General features: G+C 34.5%; 2 protein-coding genes and 1 long non-coding RNA gene across 6 annotated transcripts; 2 read left to right on the forward strand and 1 right to left on the reverse strand.

Annotated features, from left to right (window-relative positions):
• Nucleotides 1–5106: 5106 nt before the first annotated feature.
• LOC103985198 (probable serine/threonine-protein kinase At1g54610) lies at nt 5107–12719 on the forward strand. 4 transcript variants are annotated; one of them, XM_009402830.3, is made up of 9 exons: nt 5107–5271; nt 5368–6347; nt 7586–7870; nt 7956–8273; nt 9215–9442; nt 9747–9844; nt 9992–10094; nt 10879–11286; nt 12424–12719. In XM_009402830.3, the coding sequence occupies exons 2-9, from the start codon at nt 5853–5855 to the stop codon at nt 12571–12573; spliced, it is 2085 nt and encodes a 694-aa protein (XP_009401105.2). In that variant the 5' UTR covers nt 5107–5271; nt 5368–5852; the 3' UTR covers nt 12574–12719. The 4 variants fall into 4 exon arrangements, with proteins under 4 accessions (XP_009401105.2, XP_018681488.2, XP_018681489.2 ...); XM_018825943.2 differs by having other exon boundaries at nt 5107–6347; XM_018825944.2 differs by having other exon boundaries at nt 5107–6347; nt 10882–11286.
• Nucleotides 12720–13856: 1137 nt separating this feature from the next.
• On the reverse strand, nt 13857–16222 carry LOC103985197 (uncharacterized). The gene is made up of 4 exons (XM_009402829.3): nt 16083–16222; nt 14907–14975; nt 14442–14546; nt 13857–14294 (listed from the first exon to the last, which is right to left on the reverse strand). The coding sequence occupies exons 2-4, from the start codon at nt 14949–14951 to the stop codon at nt 14199–14201; spliced, it is 246 nt and encodes an 81-aa protein (XP_009401104.2). The 5' UTR covers nt 14952–14975; nt 16083–16222; the 3' UTR covers nt 13857–14198.
• A 204-nt stretch (nt 16223–16426) lies between these two features.
• On the forward strand, nt 16427–22155 carry LOC135612625 (uncharacterized). The gene is made up of 4 exons (XR_010487021.1): nt 16427–16532; nt 19655–19811; nt 19921–20161; nt 20885–22155. It is a non-coding gene; the product is annotated as an uncharacterized LOC135612625 (long non-coding RNA).
• The last annotated feature ends 90 nt before the right edge of the window (nt 22156–22245 follow it).

The raw sequence follows: 22245 nt of genomic DNA on the forward strand, positions 1-22245 counted from the left end.
ATGATATGATATATCTACATTGTTTTAATTATAGTATTCCATACAATACTCTAAATCAAGTAAAATCTATGTTGACAGAACTAGACTCTTATACATTTATCCTATTTGAATGATTTGAAGTATAAATGATTGCCTACATGATTATTCCTTTTGATCACTTGAATTCTGTTAAATAGAGAGGATGTGTTCTGAGCTTTTTGTATTAAATTGTTTGTATCTTTTTAGACAACTCTAATTTATACATAATCTATTTTATTTGAAAGTAGACATGTATTATTTCCAATAATATCTTATTGGAATGAATTGGAAAATAATTTCCTATCCAAACATCTTATGCAACTTACCATACCGATTCTACTAAACAGAATTATTCTCAAATTTACTAATTCTTGTTTCTACCTTGTGGAATTTGATTTCAGCTGAGAATCATCTCCCAATAAGACTCATGTTACTGATTAAACTCCTTTATCTCTTAGTCATTGATCTTAGTCATAATTGAATGAATTGTGCATATATTTAAGCTACCTTTGATATTGCTTCATATGTGTATATGTATATTTTTATTGTTTTACATGTACTTTATGTATCTTTATACTTTCTTGATCAGAATATCCTTTTTATATTCTAATATTTATGGGATATTATGGATCCTTTATCATAAATTTAAATAGGATTATATTATATTATGGAGCCATGATGAGCTCTAGATTAGTAGACACCTAGAAATGGGTGGTCTTATGCTATATTATGATCCCACTTCACATTTATGTTCTTTTGATTTAAATTTAAAGGATATGCTTATGTATTGCTATATGTTCTTTTGATATAAATGAATTGAACAAAATGTCAAATATGACTCTACTCTTAACCTTATTACCTTGTATTTTACTATTAATTAGCTAATATGTTATTCCTAGCTCTTTGTTAATATATTGATCGTTTGAATCTTAACTTGTAAGTTATACTTTGCTTCCTTATTATCAATGAATCAAATGAAATGTTAAACATGATTCTTAAGCTTGTATCTTATATTATGATCCTAATTTGCAAATATATTGTTATATATTCTTTTAATATTAATGAATCAAATGAAATATCGAATATGATTCTACATGAGCTCATTCCTTGCAATTATTCTTGATATGTTCATATGTTGCTTTTTGCATCTTTGATATAAATATAATGAAATAATATTTATTGGCTCTTGAATCCATGTTTTACACTTTGATGCTTATGTTACATGATTTATCATCGCTATGTCATGGATATGATAGTTATTTACTGCACTTTATAGTTTATATTATTACAATATAAATCTTTTATGTTAGCTTATTACTCATATTAGTTTTGGGTTGGATAGTGAAATGCTAGAAGTTTATGATATATTTTTGATGGTTTAACAAAACATTATTGTAAGTAACACATTGCTTGTAATGTTATTCAAAAATATAAGTTGATGTATGTTATTATAAATGTGAAAAGATCTTTCATATTTTGAAATTTAGATGTTAAATATGAAGTTTTTATGTTAATATAAACTTGTGATAAATGACTGATTTATAATTATAGTGTTTCATCTTATGAGTTTGTAAGTGATTGTTAATAATTTTTCAAGTTATCTTCGAGTCTTATGGAGTCATCTAAGTGATGTATTAAATAATTATAGACTATATAGATTTTATAGAGTGTGTGAATAAGAATTAAATGCATATAGTATTCTCAAATTCTATGTTATGGATCATAAGTTTGGATTCTGGATAGTTAAAAAATTATATTATATTCATAATAGGTTTATACCTTTAGAATATTATCTTAAGGGTATGACAATAGTGGAGGAGTATAAGGAAAATGATGAGGAGGAGGGGTTGAGGGAGGTGGATGAGGGAGAGGCATAGGGGGGTAGAAGCGGAGGTTGAGGAGGAGAAAGTTAAGAGCAAGAGGGAGGCGGTGATAATGGAACTGGAGTAGGAGAAGATAGAGGTGGAATGGGAAGAGGGAAGAGGGAAGAGAGGAGAAAACTGAGGAAAGTGAGGCAAAAAGAAGCTAATGGGGAGGGGTAGGAGGCAACAAAGTAGGATGAGTAGACGGTAAAGATGGAGTGGGAGGAGGAGAAGGAAGAGGGGATGGGAGAGGTGGATGAGAGAGAGGGAGAGGGGAGGGGGTGGTGGAGTGAGAGGAGGATTGGAACGAGGAGGTGGCGGTGAAGTGAGAGAAGAATGAGAAAGGGAAGGTGGAGAAAACCAAGGGGGAGGTTTATGAGGAAGAAGCTAACAAGTGATAGAGTTTGAGTAGGCAATAGAGGTGGAGTAGGAGGCGGAGTAGAGGTAATTTGAGAATAAGGATAACGGGATAATTTGAGGTAGTTCAATAAATAGAAGGTAATATAGGCGTTGAAGGAATTAAATTAAATATTTAGATTTTTATTGAACGAATCTAATGTCAAACAAATCAATTCAACTCAATAGCCCACAGTAAACAAGGGTCAAGAGATATTGATTATTTTTTTAATTTTATAAAAGGTATTTTGATTCAAAAAAAGAAAAGTACCTCTTAGTAAAACCTCATTATTGGAGATTTTTTTTAGATAAATTATCCTTCTTTGATGATTATTTTTTGGGATGAGTTTTCTTTTTTAGTTTTAAATTTTTTCTCACCAAACAAAGTATTTTTTTATTTTTTTTTGGAGGAAGTAAAAGCCAATAAAAAATTTATGTGATTCCATACTTTTTTGCATACAAATATATTACTCAAACCCAAACTCTAAATCAATTTATACTGAAAATAACTTAGGAGAATCCAAAGTATCTTTTTTTATATTTCTCTTTTTCATCAAAATCTTGATGTTTATTATATATTTATAAGAAAAAAAATCCTAATTCATCAAGGACTTATCTTCACTAGGATTCCTTTTTTTCTTGAATCTCTAATTCAAATCATAATCTCCAAAAACAATATGTTAGTATCTAATTATGATTCCTCCAAATAGTTTTGAATGTAATTAAAACCCTAAAAGTTACTTTCCAACCGAAATTATATTAGTGTTTGTCTATTTAACATATAAGGAGATTTCTTTATAGAGTTGGATCTAAATTATTGAATTGCCTATTTCAAACAATTGCCACATAATTTTCGAGTGTGTATTACAATTTCTTTATAGCATTTGAATGAGATAGATTGAAGAAAATTTTAAAGATAATAAAATTGAATCACTTTAAACTTTCTAGCATGCTTGATGACCAAATACCTAATTGAAAATTAAAAGAAAAGGACAAAAAGAAGGCTTATATGTCTATATCGAATTTGATAAGCTAAGTATATAAGGAAAGAAGGCATTAAAACTGGAGAAATAAGAAATATTGTGCAAAGAATATAAAAGAGGAGTTGCAATTTGATTTTTGTTTATCTTTAAAAACCTAACTATTTGAATCATTATCTTGCATTTTAATTTGATTAAAATAAGAGACCCAATTGTTCTCTGTTGATTGTTTTCTCTCGAACTTCTGATTCAAAGAGCTTTCATGCATATATAAAACAGTTTAAAATATAAAGGTTATATATATATATATATATATATATATATATATGTAAGACTTGTTTATATTTTTAGTATGCAATTCCTTTAGTTTCGTGTATAAGATTTAGAGATTCTATTATTTATATAAATATATTTATAGGTTACATTTGGGAACATATTCTCATTTTTAATATACTTTTGAAGAAAATGGTTTGAGTGAATGTGCAGTTGTGCAATACTTTAAGTGTTTAATAAATAATAGATAAAAACTACATTTTAAATGCACATTGATGTATGTGTTATTTAGTAAAATTATATTTCCAAAGTCCATAGAATATTTTATGATAAATTTATATTTTTAAGAGTTTAATATTTATTCAAAATAAATATATATTTAAATTAATAAATAAAAATAATAGAAATAAATGTATGTATGTATGTATGTATGTATGTATGTATGTAATCTTATAAAAATTTTATATGGCCCAAATATATAATAAATAAAAACATAATCATATATAAATATAAAATAATCTTTAAAAATAAATAAATAAAATTCTACCTTTATAAAAAATATCTATCATATTTGTTTCTCAATATATCATCTTGATAATCTTAAAATTTTTGATAGAGTCATAGGATATTTTTAGAATTTAAAAGATTATAGTAACCTCCTACAAATACTAAAATGCTAATACTATCCCATCAGCATTTGAATATTTTTAATATAATATTTAGACATTTAAAAAAAATTATCAAATGTCAATTGAAATGTGCATTGGGCCTTAATGCACATTTCAAATATGTTCTCAAATGCATCCATAATCCCTTTCAATCTTGCATATTAGAACCTATGCCTTTTTTTTTTTATTTAAGTCAATCAAACTTACTAAAAACCTCTTTTATTTTTTTAAGTCTAACACAATTCAGCATATGATTCAAAAATTGGAAACCAGTGATAAAACTCTTTAAATATAAAGAAATATTAAGGGCAATGTTATTATTTGATTTGGGGTAATTTGTTCTAAAAAGTATATTTTTTTACGCTTTCCTCTGTTGATGTCTCCATTTTTAGTTTTGTCATTTGATGTCTTCGATTCTTTTGATGCCATTTGTTATCATCAATATTTTTTTCTCCTTTCATCACGATGATGATACTATCAAAGTGGCCAAACAAAACGAATGTGATTACAATAGGTAAAAGTAATAAAGTAGAAAAAAAAATGATAAGACGATAAGACCCTATGGTGAGATGAAAATGATGATAGAAGATATTTAAAGTATTAAAAAAATTAAGGACACTAAATAAAAAAACTAAAAATGGGATTATAATCTAACAAAAGCCTAAGAAAAAAAAAAGGATTTTTCACATGAAAAACCGTATAGATAAAAATATTCTGTAACATGAAATGTTATTGTTACTTTATTAGCAACTTAATGCCTAGTGAAATAATATATTGAGAATTCTCTAACTGGAGAACTAAATAACAAATGTAAGATGTAAGGGTTTATATATATAAACCTTTAAAACGTTGAAGGATCAACATAACAAAAACTTGTTGGCGCGCACGTCACTGCAGTAGAGAGAGATAGAGAGAGGAGTCCAACCCATCGGGGCTGGGAGATGGCAGGAAGAAATCGACAGGCTCGGCGAGATGTGAGGGCGACGGGGAAATCCGACAAACACTCCGCTTCCGTTGCGTTCCATCGAACCTGCCATCTCTGTTTGTTTCAGTCAAACAGTTACAGGGAAAAAGGTAAGTTTTGAAGCTAATTATGCGATTTTTGTTTCCTTTCCTATTTTGATCGTCTTCTCCGCCTTTCCCTCGGGCCTGTTCACGGCGGAAACGAAGAAAAAGAGCCACCTGCGGTGCGGAAACCTCCGCCGCACGACGATGGACGACAAATGATCCGACAAAACCACGGATCAGTCGTCTCCCCTCGTGATTCCCGCGTCAAGGTGGATTCCTGATCCGGTTCCTGCGATCCCCACGGCCGCTTTCCTCTGGGGTTTGTCGGTGGCTGGGGTTTCTGTTCCTCCATCTCCGTGGGGATCCGATCGTTTGTTCCCGTTTCTGGCTAGCTCTGAAAGGCGGCACATTTGGTTCCGGTAAATCGGTGCATCGAACAGTCCTTGCAGAATTCGGAAACGAGATTGATTCTTTTTGTAAGTTTTAGGGTAAATCGGTGCGTTTTACCGGAGCTTTCCATTTGAATGTCTGGGTTCCTTCTTTCTTCCTGGAGAGATTTGCTTGATGGGATTTCAATGGTCTTGCAATCTCAATTCCTGAATGAATGCAAATGGAAATGAGGTAGAGATTGTCCGAAATTTCTGCTTATGGGCTGCCTGTGTTCCAAAGGACTCGTCCTCGACGAAGATGGTGTGACACAGAGAGCCACATCCTTGAATCATCTTGTGTCGCTTTCTAAGAAGGACGAGGTCGTGGCTGCCATCATCAACGTCGCACTCAGCGGAAGCCATGGTAATTCAAGATTCTTATCCAAATCGCGGGACAATGCAGACACCGGCAGCTCGTCTTCTTCATCCTCGGATGAAGAAGAGAAGAAAGATGCCACAACCTTCGATTCCACGAGGGAAGTCAGGGCGCACCAGAGGCGGGCTACTGTGGATGTTGGGGCACACAGAGATGGCTCCGGAGTTATTTGTGTTCCAAATAACATAGAAGATGATTTGGGGATCGTCGATGTGCCCGACGGTATTGCAGGAGAGCATGCTGCAGCAGGCTGGCCTTCTTGGCTGGCGACTGTCGCCGGTGAAGCTATTAGTGGTTGGTTGCCCAGGAAAGGAGATTCGTTCGAGAAATTAGACAAGGTTAGGGTTTTGAACTCTGCCTACACTTTTGAGTGACTCTATTTCTTCTTCATGTCTCTAATGCATTTCTTTTTTATGCTTGGTTTTTAGTGCTATATAGATGGAAATATCTACAGAAAGATGTGACATTTCATTGATATATTCTTTTAATATGTTGGTAAAACCTTATCTCAACTTGCTTGGTTGGTGCAAAGGGAAGCATGAGAATTGATGATCTAATGACTTCAACTGGGGATTGGATGCATAGTAAGTTTGATAATCTAAAACCAATTTTTTCTTTTTAGTTTGGTTATTATGCCAAAGAATTCCTTGTACTTGGAACTTGTTGATATTCTTCTCATAATGCCACTAGATCATGATTTTTATTATAGAAAGTAGAGGCATTATTAGACTCCCTCTATTGAATTAAAAATCAAACTCATTCTAATTGTGAAATCTTCAGTAAATCTAATAACTTATAAAACAAGTAAGATAAAAAAAAGAAATATTATCTGGTTTACGTGGATGCCTAATATGGTGTGTAAAGCCAAATCACTATTGACAAGTAAAGTTCCTGCTACAACCATGATGCCTCAAATGATGTGCTAAATTATTTTAATCTTGTTAATGAAAAATGTGGATCTTATAACTTTCCTCTAGAAACTGAAACTATAACCAAGAAAAATGATTTGATGGAGAATTCTGAAGATGTTTATTAGAATGGATTATTTATTGTAAACTTACTATTGACAAGAAACTTTAGATAATTCTATCCTCCAAGATGAAGGTTCCAGTCAATTTTTGTGAAAGAGCCTTTAAGCAGAATATTTGATCAGGATGCTCTGCTGTTCAATTATTTCTTATTTAGAATCTCATTTCTGGGGAATTGTTTTTTATGTATGGATTACCATTGTTCAATATCATCCTTTAATACAATTTTTTTGCCTCACTCATAATTCATGGAGATTGAATTCGACTAGGAAACTAATACATGAGTTTTTTCAATACTTCATTTTTAGTTTGTCTTCTATATTCGATTTTGTTGGACAGGGATCTGAAAGTTTTTGCTGAACATGTTGTCAGATAAATGTAAGACGACAGATATAATCCCCAATGGGATTTTAGTATATTTCTTGTTGTGAAATCTGTTTCACATGGTTTGATCCTCAGAATTGAACATAAATTATTCTAGTTCGTGGTGATAGTAACAATCCTTCTCATGTGGTCATTGTTGAAAACTTGAAATCATTCCATTTCAGATTGGAGAAGGAACTTACAGCAATGTTTTCAGAGCCCGTGATCTTGAGACTGGTAAAATTGTTGCCCTCAAGAAAGTACGATTTGTTAACATGGATCCTGAAAGCGTCCGCTTTATGGCAAGAGAAATTCATATACTGCGTAAACTTGATCACCCAAATGTTATAAAGCTTGAAGGTATAGTAACATCACGGATGTCGGGCAACTTGTATCTTGTATTTGAGTACATGGAGCATGATCTTGCTGGGCTCTTAGCAAGGTCTGGTCTCAGGTTCACTGAACCACAGGTACTTTCTATCACAACCTTGACATATGTGTTAGAGCGAACATCTGGGAACATGTATCCTCTGAACATCTTCATATCAACTGTAGGTAAAGTGTTATATGAGGCAGCTACTTGAAGGTCTTGCTCACTGTCATGGGCGTGGTGTTCTGCATCGAGATATCAAGGGTTCAAATCTGTTGATTGACAACAATGGCATACTCAGAATAGCAGATTTTGGACTTGCAACATTTTTCAATCCTGAGCAGAACCAGCAGTTGACAAGCCGTGTGGTCACCTTGTGGTATAGGCCTCCTGAGCTTCTGCTTGGTGCTACAGCGTATGGTGCTGCTGTTGATTTGTGGAGCTCTGGTTGCATCCTCGCAGAGTTGCTTGCTGGCAAACCCATCATGCCCGGAAGAACCGAGGTACGTTGAGTTCCTACATTTTCCATTACTGTTCCGTTATAGTAGATGTTATAAAAGCATAAGCAACCATGAAATCAGAAGAATTTTCTAAAATGTTTTGCAAAATTCAATTAGGTCTAAAATGTTTTTACAGAGTGTGATGCTGAAAAGTTGTCATTTCCGACTAGAAAAACCTCATTTGTCTGTTGGCATTGCTAACTGGACTTTGTCTACCCAAAAAATACCACTTGACCTTGAATATGCCATATATTATTCTGAAGATATTTCAAATTTTGTCATATTCAATTACTTATAGCATGACATGCATTAGTTAATTATATTAAACATTTATAATTACATGTTAAATATACTGGCTGTGCTATCATAACCTTACTGAAAAAAAGGATAATCCAATTATAGATAGAATCATATGGTCATTAGTTTGATTGCCTTGCCCAAACAGTATTTTAGATTGCACTATAATGATACACAACTAATTACTGTGTTGTTCTCAGAAACACATTAATTAACAATGAAACAATATCATTTTTATGCTATTGCTGCTGAGATCATAATTTTCTTTTCATTGATTCTAACTGAAAAATCAATCATAAACACCTCCTTTGTCCTTGTTTCCTTTCTTTTATCCTCAATTTTCTTTCTTGGACGTGCTAGACAGCCAAGCATTGTTAATTTTACATGGTGAATATATTAATCCGGAGTACCTATGTATGCTCCTTTTTAGGAGGTACTGAAGTAACAAAAGCATTATTTTTCATCAGAGAAAATTCTGCAACTTTAAAGCTTAACATACTGATATGGCTAAAGTTCAATTTTAGGCAGATATTTTTTGGAGACAATTTAATTTATTTTTTCCAAATGCAGATTAATTTTTCATTGGAATCTGATTTATCCTATTGTTTCATTTCTCATTCAAAATGTTGACGGTCAAACTGTTTTAGGTGGAACAACTGCACAAGATCTTCAAGCTGTGTGGTTCACCATCAGAAGAGTACTGGGAGAGAGAAAAGCTGCCACATGCAACCGTATTCAAACCTCAACATCAGTATCGACGCTGTTTTGCTGAGATCTTCAAGGATTTTCCACCTTCAGCTTTATCTCTCCTGGATTCTCTTCTTGCGATAGAACCAGAAAAACGGGGAACTGCAGTCTCAGCCCTCGAGAGCAAAGTAAGTTGCGGCTTCTTATTTCTGGTCACTGGGATATGATGTCCAACTCTTTTTGTCCTTTAGGTTCTTTCAAGCAGAGAATTAAAATCAAAATATGCTTCTGTAAATATCACACTAGATTTAAAGTGATCTATATATAGTTCATTTCTACCACATCTGCTAATATGTTCATTTCTATGGATCATTCTGAGTTATGCTCTAGCTACCACCTTCTTGATGTAAAAACCTTTAATGTGATGATGATTAATAGATTTGTAATAGAATATGCTTTCTCCATGGATAATCTTGTTACCATGATTTCCAGTTCTTCTTGACCAAGCCATTTGCCTGCGACCCCTCAAATTTGCCTAAATATCCACCAAGCAAGGAGTATGATGCTAAACTCCAAGATGAGGCAAGGAGGTATTTAATCATATACTTTGCACCGGCAAATTACTTAAAAACCGTTTTAATTATTCTAGAGGCAAGTTTACTTATGCAAGACATATACCTAATTTTTTTTGGTTGACAGTTGATTAATTTACCATTATGCATTATAAATCTCTGCAGGCGAAGAGCAGAAGTTACCAACGGACGTGGATGTGAATCTGTCAGACCCGGAAGGCGAGAGTTCAAAGCAATGCCAGCTCCAGATGCCAATATAGACCTGCAGGTGCAATTTCATGTACTTAAAAATTGTTCTATTATGAAGTACAAGGAGAAACAAAGTGATATTAAAACAAATGTGCCTCAAGGAATTACATCATTTCATGTTCATGTTGGACACTGTTCTTGGTTGCAGATGTCCAATAATATGTTACAATTCCAAAACAACAGATATCCATGACCAACTAATAGAAGATGGAAAACAACATCTACCTATATATTCAAGTGCATCGATTCTTGGTTTAAGCATAAAAGATTAGGAACTTGGGATTATAAGGCATATGGAAAGAACTTCTTTTTATGCTTGTATGTACTCTCTGCAGTTCACCCCAAGTGATAGCATGGAAAATAAACAAAAAGATATGCATGAACTTGCTCATATTTGTTTATGCTAACAACGTGATCTGATGTAAATCAAATGCAACTTATACCTTCTCTGGTCAAGTCCTTCACAACATTATATATGTCAAGCTTTATCATGAGTGTCCATTGGCATAGTTTGCTCCTGAAAAGAATAAGATTAGTGTTACTGTGAATCTTCAGGAAACAAAATTCTCATAAGAGAACAGTAAAAGAGGAGGTTCTGATTAAATTCCAGATTTACTATTGATGGTTTTAACACACAGATATGGCTGCTTCAGAGTATAACAAAAGAGAACTTATCTTATGAAGTTGGCATGATCTGCTTGTCTGATGAAGAAAATAGTTATTGGACTCTTGTTCACTCTCCATTGGATTCAAAGCTAACATTTCTTTCTTCTTCTTTATGCTTTTTCTTTTTTGCTGGATAGAAGCTACAGGTTCAGGCAAATCCCAAAAGCATCAGTCATAAGTATAATCCACAAGATGAAACTGGGCCTGAAGCAACAGCACGAAATGGCTTCTCTCATTCTGGTGTGCACCCTAATGGACTGGGACCCTCATGGACCAGGAAAAGGAACCAGGAACAGCTCCGGCAAATGCCTAGCCGAACATACAGTTCAGTGAGGGTGTCAAATGGTCCTCAATTGAAAACGCAGATGTCATACAGGCCACAGCCAGGGGTTGCCGACTTCTCTGACATCTCAGGTTCATTGGCGGCAAGAAACACTGCAAACTCCACTCATAACCGGCTTGCTGAGCCTGCAGCAAGGCATGCACTTGATAGACCCTCTACCCATAAGAAAGATGACTCTCTAGGAGGCAAGGATCCGACAACAGTAAGTTCTAATTGCAACTGGTTTTTCTCCTCAAAAGTTCAAATTGCAATTGCACAATTTGAGCACTTGAATCTAACTACCATGCTTGATGATCCCACAAGAACTTTTTGAGACTTAAGGCATGAACATAAATTGAATAATAGAGTTACATGGACGCTCATACCAATAGCAGATTCTTGCATCCAAAGTACCAATAGTTCTTCCACATCTAATCATGCATCCTTTTTCATTCCAGGTGATGTCTAATTGCAAATGTTTTTTCTCCTTTGACATTCAAATTACATTTGTGCAATTTGAGCTGCACTAGATTTCATTACTCTTAGTAGAACAATACAAGAATGGGAATGGTGTTTGGAAAGAGAAGTAACAAAGCTACAAGGATGCTTATTCCAATAGCATGTTCTTGCATGCAAACTACCAATATTTCTTCCGCATTTAATCATCAGTCAGCTTTCATCCAAGTGATGTTTGATTGCAAGTGGTTCTTCTCCTTTGACATTCAAATTACTATTGCACAATTTGTTCTGCACTAGAATTTCATTACTTATTCTTGATGATTCTACACAGAATTTTTTGGGACTCAAAACAAAAAATAACATAGGTGTTTGAGGAATAAAGTTAAGGATTCTTATCCCAGTAGCAGACTCACGTATCCAAACTGCATATAGTTATTCTACAACTAATAATGAATCCTTTTTCATTACAAGTGATGTTTGATTGCAAGTGGTTTTTCTCCTTTGACAAACTATTCATGATTAGTTGTGGAATAACTATATGTAATTCCTTTTCATTCCACAACTACCGTTCTTGATGATTCTATGGAGAAATATTTTGACGCTCAAACCATGACCATTAGTAGAACAATACAAGAAATTGGATAGGTGTTTGTAAAAGGGAATAACAAAGTCACAAGGATGCTTATGCCAGTAACAGATTCTTGCATCTAAGCTACCAGTTAGTTCTTCCTGTGTTTCTATATGCAGTATCTAATGCAATGCAAAGTTCTCTGGCATCGCCCTGCAATCAACACTCAGCTATTGTGGGGGTTCAACCTCTGAAATGAACAAGCATAGAACTTTCTTGCTGCTAGTTATGCTGTGTTGATGAAATCATTTGCATGTTTTGACTAAATTACAGGGATATGGAACTCGAATTAGACGAATCCATTACTCGGGTCCTTTGATGCCCCCAGGTGGAAACATCGAAGATATGCTCAAAGAGCACGAGAGGCAGATCCAACAAGCAGTTCGCAAATCACGCATCGACAAAGTCAAGACGAAATTTTGAGAACCAGTTGTAATAATAGCCTTACTTGGCCGCCATAGAAATGATAGTGGCAGTAGATTTAGGTGGTGACTTTGATACACATGTACATTATGAAACAAGATATTATGATAAAAGAAAGGTAATTTTCACCCAAGAGAATTATTTTACATCTTGAGTTGTTACACATATGTTTAAAAGCTTGGAAGATGATGTGGAAAATTATGTAGGCAAATTGTCTATCGTAATATATATATATATATATATATATATATATATATATATATATATATATATATATATATATATATGTATGTATATATATATATATATATATATATATATATATATATATATATATGTATGTATATATATATATATATGTATATATATATATGTATGTATATATATATATGTATGTATATATATATATGTATGTATATATATATATGTATGTATATATATATATGTATGTATATATATATATATGTATGTATATATATATGTATGTATATATATATATGTATGTATATATATATATGTATGTATATATATATATGTATGTATATATATATATGTATGTATATATATATATGTATGTATATATATATATGTATGTATATATATATATGTATGTATATATATATATGTATGTATATATATATATGTATGTATATATATATATATATGTATACATATATATATATATATATACATATATATATATATATACATATATATATATATGTTTTTGTTTTAAGAAAAAAACTGTATATACATTGATCAAAGAAATATCCTGCTAGCAGTCGGTAGAAATGCTTCATTTGTATGTTGGATGAAGGGGAAGGAGGCAACAGGGGCTGCATGCCATCTTCTCGATTTGCAACTGCAGCAATGCATACACCTTTTGATTAAATTCATATTTGACTGGATCTGGAGAACAAGAAACTGGGTTTTTGTTTGATGATATTTCATGCATTTACATACATATTTCAGACGTTTATTTATATGAAACAAGGTTTTGTTAGGACATGTTCATGAGAAAAATAATCCAAACCAGGGTTTTCACAAGTTTATTTGCTAGATACATATGTATTTATTTAAAAGAAAACTTATGGACTGTAAACTCCAGAATCCCACATTACTAAACCTTAAAGCTTTGAATAATCTATATATTAAATTCAAATTCTAAGAGAGAAAATGATGTTATGTTTATGATTGTTAGAAACCAAGTTGAGAAAGGAAAATTTCATTGTTGAACTTATAAAAGATTCCAAAGAACAAATGCAATACAATAAAGTCATCAGTTCCAGAAAATAACAAGTCATAATTTACTAAACATTTTGGGGTACACAATATACTGGTGAATAAAACATGTCTTTTTACAAGAAGAATAAGAAGAAGAAGAAGAAGAAGAAGAAGAGCTGGATAAATATCATTAAGCATTATACTAGTTATCATAGTACATTAAAAATATAAAACAACAAATTATATTAATTCCAGTGTCACAGGACGGTGCAGGCCATTCGATGCAAAACTGTATATTAATGGCTCAAGTCAAACCAGGAGATGCATGTCGTTCACAATTTAGACTTATTAGGCGGTGTACATAATTGTTCATCTCCCAGAGATCCATGCAAGGGATATCCCTATATGTCTTTCTGTGCCATCTCTTTTCTGTAGGCCTGCAATCTTTCCTTGAATTTTTTGCTTTCCTCGAAGTTAGCCTTCCGCTTCACAGCTTTCTATCCAAAGAACACAGTGACATAGAAGGAAATGAAACATGAGCAACATGAAACCATAACACAGTAAAAAGGGAAAGAATTACAAACATCAAATAAATTTCTAGACAAGTTTGAAAAATCAAGGAAAAAAATCTGAAAAAAAATCACCTCTTGTCGAAAGCATCGATCAAGCTTTATCTTTAGTTCAGTGCATTCCCCGAAAAACTTTCCAATTGGATGGTCTGCATGACACTTCTGGAACTCCTCAATAATCTGGACGAACAACCAAAAAACTGAATCTCAATCTAATTTGCAAAGCAAAAGGAATGTCCAATCACAAAAATCTCGAAAGAGGAAAGAATCAATAACAATAACAACAAAAACGTAAGTCCCAAATAAAGGTCAACTTTTAATTACGATCAAGTTATATAGCTTGAAGAGAGAGTTAATAACTTGGGACGAGTTTTAAAAATCATGAAATAAGCATGTCGTATCGGGTGATTCTCCATACAACTAACTGAACAAGGAAAATAAGTGAAATGATAGAGAAACCATAGTATCAAGATAGAACATCAACATATTAATAATATAAGAAAGTGCGTCCGACGTAAGAAGAAAAGAAGAAGCACATACTTCAGCACACATAGGATGCCTGTGCAAAGTTAGAGGAGGATGCATTTTCTGCAATCCAAATTGATTATCCTGAAACATGCGAGAAAGCACATGAGTTTGTCATTATATTGAAAACGTATGATCTAAATGTAAAATCCACAAAGCACTGGATGATATCCAACTGTCATGTCAAGTCATTAGATCCATTTAACAGATATAAACTGTGGTTAAAAACAAAGTGTCACAATCAAGTCTAGGTTTATAGAACCAAGAACAGAAATTATTAGTTTAAAGTCAAGGTTAGGTTAGTTGCAGATACATGAATATAAGTTGATCCATCCCAGTTCCTTATAAAGCAAAGCTGAATAAGATATAGAAACTGAAGATCCAGAGATAACATTACAACAGCAAGAATTTCTGGCGATAAAAAACTTGTTAAATGCCAACGAAATGCCCCAAAGTGCATCTTGAGGATGTAGGTGGTGTCCCTCAAAAGCAATTAAGTTCTTATAAAGCAAATGATTTGAAAAGTGCGAAAGAATAGCAAAATAAAAAATGCAAATTTAAGATTTCAAATATACAAAATAACATAAGAAGTAAAAATAATGTATTTAAGTTGAACATCACAGATATTGCCATCATTGCCAGTTTCATTATTCTATGCCCTCCAAGACTAGCACTGAAATGTCAGAACAGACACTTGGTCCAAAACAAGACTCGCCATTATCTTTTCGAACAAAAATCTTGCTGATTTACCGTAGGGCTCTTTTAAGTTAGGATGTGATCAACAGGAAGCATCCAAGGCAGCTAGTACAGGAGGCAAAAGCCACCAATTAGAATTAGTTCCATCGATTACACTGAGGCTAATACATTTCCCGATCACAGCAAATTTCTCGGCATCCACTAATAGCTTAGCAACTACCAGTACGAATTCGACCAGATCCCTCCACCAAATCCAAAACCCCAAAACCACCCACCAAAATTTGCGGAATCACGACACTCATCATCAAGGGAAAAAATAAGTATATTCGATTCGAAGATACAGAGAGACATACAAACAAAAAAGGAGATTTTTTTTGCCACAAAACATCAAACACGAAAAGAGGAGAACCAAATTAAGACGAGAAACGCGGTCGACCGGATGAGGCCGCAGCGGCGAATGATTATTAGGATGATCCCAGGCGCACGGAAGAATACCTGCGATCGATGACGTCTCTCCACCGACTCGATCGGAGGAGGCAGTCGAGTAGGAAAAGAGCCGCGAGGGTGGGAAAGGAGCGAAAGAACTGCGCACCACGAAGTATGGTGCGACCCGAGTCTTAGAATTGGACCGGTCATAACTTTAGGCGTAATTAGACCCGAGCCTGGCTGAGTACATGATATCTGAACCAGGCGGATTCGAGAAATTAGACCCGTGATCTCGGGAACAGCTATTCCTCTATCGGGTCGGAGTGTAAACCGGACGCACTCAGGATCAACCCGGTAATTCGAAGATCCATATTAGGTTCTAGTGTAAATCTAATCAAAGTAAGGGTTAATTTGTTTGCTCGGAAGATGGAGGAGGGTGAGAGGCGAGTGAAGACGAGAGCGAAAGAGCGAGAATGCCGACTACTCGTTCGGCTTCACGTCCTCGTATGGATTTACCAGGTTCGCTCTCCTCCAATTTCTACATGTTTATTGTATCGTTAGACAAGTCGATTGCGTGAAGAGTTCCAATGATTTGATCTTTGTAGTGTTCTTTTCAGTTGTGCACCTCATAAAATTGCTCGTCAAAGATCGTAACTTCTCCAAACAAAGGCTCTATTGAGTAAATACCTCGATATATGAGAGATCGATCAGGCTTCCTTTTGTAGACTAACTTCATATTATTCTCCTCTGGTTGTGGATAGTACTTTTGCTTTCGTTTCTAGTGTTCGCTACCTGTCTAAATATATGCAATGGTATAAACAGGTTGCAAAATAAGTGTTTTTTTAGTTTGTTAATCCATGTCGATTCCGTTTTTGCTAGATATTTTTCGTTAAATTTGTCAACTTTCATCAGATGCATAACATTTTTCCTGCGTTATTGGGAGGTCTATTGTATAGTAGGTTCAGATTTTTACTAGTGTTCAAACTTAGAGAAGTTGGAAATGCTTTCCTGGTTAGATATTTGTACTGGTTGTAAAGATTTAAACCTGTTTTTCATAATTCTGGAATTGATTTACGGTTAAAAATATCATCTTTTACTTTCATGATCTTTCCGAGTACACATGTTGGTAAGACTGATGTTACCTTGATTTTGCCTGTATCAAGTGCGGTTGGAGAATGTCTATCATGTGCTAGAAGTGAAGAATAGCTTACTATCTGTTTCATGGTTGACAACCTCAGGTAATTATGTAGGTATTCAGGTGTATCATGATACGAAGTTGTGAGATACACCAATTTGGAAGGTAATGTCTGTCAAGTCAACGAACCTATACCAAGAGATCTAGGTATATTAATGCCTTTGGGAGCTAGATAAATGAGTTGACACAAATTTGTGTTGGCCGACTATTTGATAATATTGTGAAATTTGTGATCGTTGTGTAGGGTTTTATAATTGATCTTGATCTTGCATCATGTAGTATTCGTCAATCGTCATATCGCGCTTTGATGTTAACAGTTAATTTTGACTCATAATTTACTATTCTTTTGTTCATTATGTACCAATATCATATTCGGATTATGCTTAGATTAATTACTTAGCGACTTATGTTTAAATATTCATTGGGAGATTTGTGGGGAATTGTGTTTTCATTTAGGCCCTTGAAGCTATATCTTGTGGTTAACATGCTATTATGTAATTAGTTAAAACTGGCCCTTTAGGCCGTATGAGTTGGTAGTGGGAACAGCTAAAGACGTTGGATTAATGCAACAAAATAAGTTTATTAGTTCAATGAAGAATACAACAGTTAAAATTATGACATACTAATTTTCAAGGCACATCATTCATCAGCATGACACCTCGTAGCTAGTGTTATAATAGTAGAGATGCAATGTCCTTGTTGCCAAACAAGTTCTTTCTAATAAAAAAGAACGTAACTTTTTCCCCTCAACTTTTGCATTTTATGCTTGTATATATTTCTGTGGGATTTAAGTTTTTTTGGATTTTGTAGGAAGTTATAATGATGAGGTGCCCATGGATCTAATTGCCCATTTGTCTTTGTTATCATGTGCCATTCTAGTAGGTATTGATTGTACCAGTTTAAACCTACATTGTTTTGGTTTGGCATAGCACATGTGCCAATTGATAGGCATCATGCTAGCACAGTAAAGGCTTATCTTTGTACAATGAAATTTAAAGTCTTGCATTTTCCAAATTAGAACTGTCTATGATAATGTTCTCTGGAATACATTCATAGAGCTACTGCATGGTTTGTGTACAACTTATTGCATAATACTAGGTGCAACGATTGTAACATTTACTTTGAAAGATAATAGATCCATGAGGTGATAAACCACCAAATGGTACACAGCTAGTAGTACCCTTGGCCAGTGTTTTAGGTGGTTGTATATGTGCCTGGGTGTTCAGTATTGACAATTGTGGTAGGATTCATAGCCACACGTCTCATCCTGCCTATATATAAAAAGCACTGGCTCAAAGCATGATGAAGGACACACCTCTCAACCTGTCTATGCATAAAAAGCACTGGCTCAAATCATGACAAAGAACATGTTGCAGTAGCTGGAAATGAACCTTGAATATGTGCCAGGGCAGAATACTGTCAAAAGCATAACGAAGAACATATTGCACTAGCTGGAAATGAACCTTGGATATGTACAAGGGCAGAATACTGTCGTACGAGTAAGCAGCTGGTGCTAGATTGAGAATTGATTTTATATTATCATTCTGTAGTTATTAGGATAATATGAGTAGCCAGAATTATATTATGATCAGATTTAATAGTTACATTCTGATCTCTGATAAAAGGTTTCAGGGATAAAATTATGCAATTACGAGGTAATTGTTACATTATTGGCTATAACATATACAATATTTTTCTTTATCTTGATCCTTTTTAGTATAGATTTGAAGATTTTTGGGAAAATTTTATGCGAAACACAATTTGTTTGCAAGTAGTTCTAAAGAATGTCAGTGTTCTTTTTGGTTTATTTTAGGAAATAGGCAAGGTAATCCCCCCTAAAGTGGATTAACAATACCTACCCTTTTTATATTAAAATCTACATCTGAATGGTTTCTATTTGTGGCTATATTCTGTAAGTCTGTTGATGCCTTTGAGAAAGCCTACTTGCTTGTGGACTTTGGCTAGGTGATCAAGCCCTTCTGCAACCTTTCTCTAGAAAGACTATTCTTATCTTTCATAAATCCTGACAGATTAAATGTGGCATCCAGATTTTTAGTCAAGAATTCAAGATCTTACCAAGGGACTTGCTATCTGGTGGAGTGTTGGGTTCCATCAAGTACAATGGCAATATAAGTAGTCGATGATGCAAATAACTGTTGAATAATCTGCAAGAGCTCGGAGCTATTTGTGAATCTGTCATAGATGTTCTCTCAATCTTGCTAGGAGTAGAATTTCATGAAACATAGTTGTCTGCTCGACTGAAACTAATATTGTGATATCTGGCAGCCCATACTTCAGATTTTCTACCCCCATCCTGATAGACCCATCATATTCTTGATGAAAATCATAGCTTGGTATTGTGTGCATCATTGTATTTTGCATGGTGAGAATGTTTTAGTTTTTCCAAAGACCAGCAATGGAATTTCAAAGAAAAGAACACTTGTAGGCTTTGGCAACTGCATGGAAATGTACTTCAAGTTCAGATGGAGATCTGAGCCCCTGTAGTAGCTTCAGATTGTTTCAGAAGAACTGCAAAGCTAAGCTTTGATGGATACTGTAAAGAAGTACGAAGATGTCCAAGCATGGAAAACACAATTCTAAAGGTTTAAGTTCTTACATTCAGTTTTGTTAGTTGCTACTGTTGTGTAGAAGTTCATGAACTGTTGTTCTCAGCCTTCTGTAATGCTTTTGTTTTATGGATGTTTTCACCAGGGAATGCATAGGAGACACACCACTTCAGATCCTCTCATTCTTCTTCTTTTTTTGCATTATTCTTTTCTTTAGCCATTCATGAAAAGGTTGCTGCTAACATCCAATGTCTCCTCAGATAGGTGCCTTGCTGACACGGAATAATCATCACTTGGGCCTTGGATGTCACACTGGTGGTTCTTAGAGCAGATAGCTCATGTGTTCTGAACAAGGAACAATTCCATACCTGCCACGTATGTTATGGGTGTGTAATCCCTTGATACGGATCATTTTCAATGTGAAGTATTGCAGAAATTGTCATCAACTAATAGTCTCTTATTGGTAGAATTGTTTGGAAAAGATCAACTAAAAAGATTACACTGATTTACTGATCTTGCTTGTCTGTATTGCCAATGATGGTTATGGTCTTGTTCTTGCTTGTATTCATTCAAATTGATCCAATCATTTACCTTGCTAATTCAGAGTTCTCTCTTTCGTTATCACCTGAATATACTGTTGTTATTATTATGACACTCCGAGATTGTGACACCCTGATTTTATTCTACATCATAAGTGAGAGGATATATGTGACTCTACGTGTGGGTAAATGAGTTCACAACCGTTAACTTATGTATATTAGATCATATGTTTCTAGGCTCATCAAGTTAAATGACCAGTTTTCCTATCATGTTTGATCTCAATAATTGGTATTAGGGTTAGATAAGGTGCGATAAAGGGTTCAATTAGGAAAGGACTATTATATATGAATGAAGTCGGAGGCGCATTACAGTGTGAAAACATTAGAAAATTGGTTCTCACATGCCACATATTAGGGCATAATATTGGGCTACCTTTTGGTTTTGGATTATTTTGCGTCACATGGTACTAGATTCATCAATTTAATGAGTTTTCTCATCGGGTCGGATTGTGATAATTTATGGATCTTCATATTTATATTTCACAAGCTAATTCCTGTATCCTTTTGTAGATCATATAAAGATTGGATGCATGCAAGGATCAAGTCTCATCCAAGTTGTGCTCAGAAATTACCAAGTTAGAGCTCTGCTTTTGGAGTGGACTAAAACCATAATAACAGGTCTGGTGTGTATCTTCACTTGTGATCTTTGGGAAAATGGAAGACAACTGGGTTCGGTACGGCACATGGCTGATTGGCACCCACCCACTTTGGGTTGCTTTGCCTATGGGTGGTGATGGTGGTGGTGGCGGTGGTGTTGGCAGCAGAGGATTTCAACTAGATTAGAGACCTGAGGATTCCATTTTCATCTGTTAAGGGGTAGTGGCATCCAATGCCATCCTGATCTCTTCAGCCAGAGAGAATACAGAACAATGAGTCCATCAAACTTGTTCCTATCTCATCAGTTCTGTATATTTCCTTTGGACCACAACTGCCATTTTCATGCTTCTTTTTGGTCTGTCCCCCCATGGCTTGTCCGGTGGCAGATGCTGCTGAACTAAACTTGGCAATGAAAGTGACTCTCTCATGGACATCAGCACTTTGATTGGATGAGGTGATGGAGTTAAGATTCCTTGGAAACCCCACTTTGACTACAGTGCTTGATTAGTTCTCACGATGATGTATTGGCTAAATTATAGGTGCTCTTTTAACTTTGGTTGTACTTGATTTGAGGAGCTTCGGCATCTTGAGCTCAACCAGAGCTGTAGAAGTTTCAAGACCATGAATGTGTCATAAAAGAAATGTTCTTGATCTGAGCAGTTAGGCATTGGCTTCTTGAGGTCAAGCATTTCTGTAAGAATAAACCTACCGTGACAACCATATATGTCTTCCCAAGGCATTCAAAGAGGAGAGATGGATTTGTTGAGATGTGTGGAATTAGGCATTCAAGACTTTTTGGCAAATACCTATTCATGCATGCTGTTGGGATTTTTTTTTCATCTCCTTGTTGGTATGCACATGAGATATCGAAAGCTACATATTTTATTACTCTTCTTCGCAGGTTTTGTTAAAGCTCCATCTCTCTAGCTTATTCTGCATTACCAAACTGTTGCAGCAACCCAATGCCACACCATTTATGACACAAGAAGGAACTCTTGTTCTCCCCACGAGTTAGATATCCATCACTTTTTCTTTCTGTGCTTGTATCTGAGGAATGAAAGAAGGCCTCATTTTCTTTGCCCTACAAGCTCTGAAGTAGCCAAGTGTTGTTGTCATCTCCTACAAGATATGCATTTTTTTTGTACGAGTGCACAATTAATGGTAGTACTCTTGTGAGTTGCTCCTCCTAAGATATAACTACTAGACCTTTTTAGATCTACAAATCTTATTGACTTGTATCCTCATTAGAGATAACCTCATAAAATTGTTGCTAT

This window comes from Musa acuminata, chromosome BXJ2-5 (assembly GCF_036884655.1).
Source record: "Musa acuminata AAA Group cultivar baxijiao chromosome BXJ2-5, Cavendish_Baxijiao_AAA, whole genome shotgun sequence".
Lineage (NCBI taxonomy): Eukaryota > Viridiplantae > Streptophyta > Magnoliopsida > Zingiberales > Musaceae > Musa > Musa acuminata.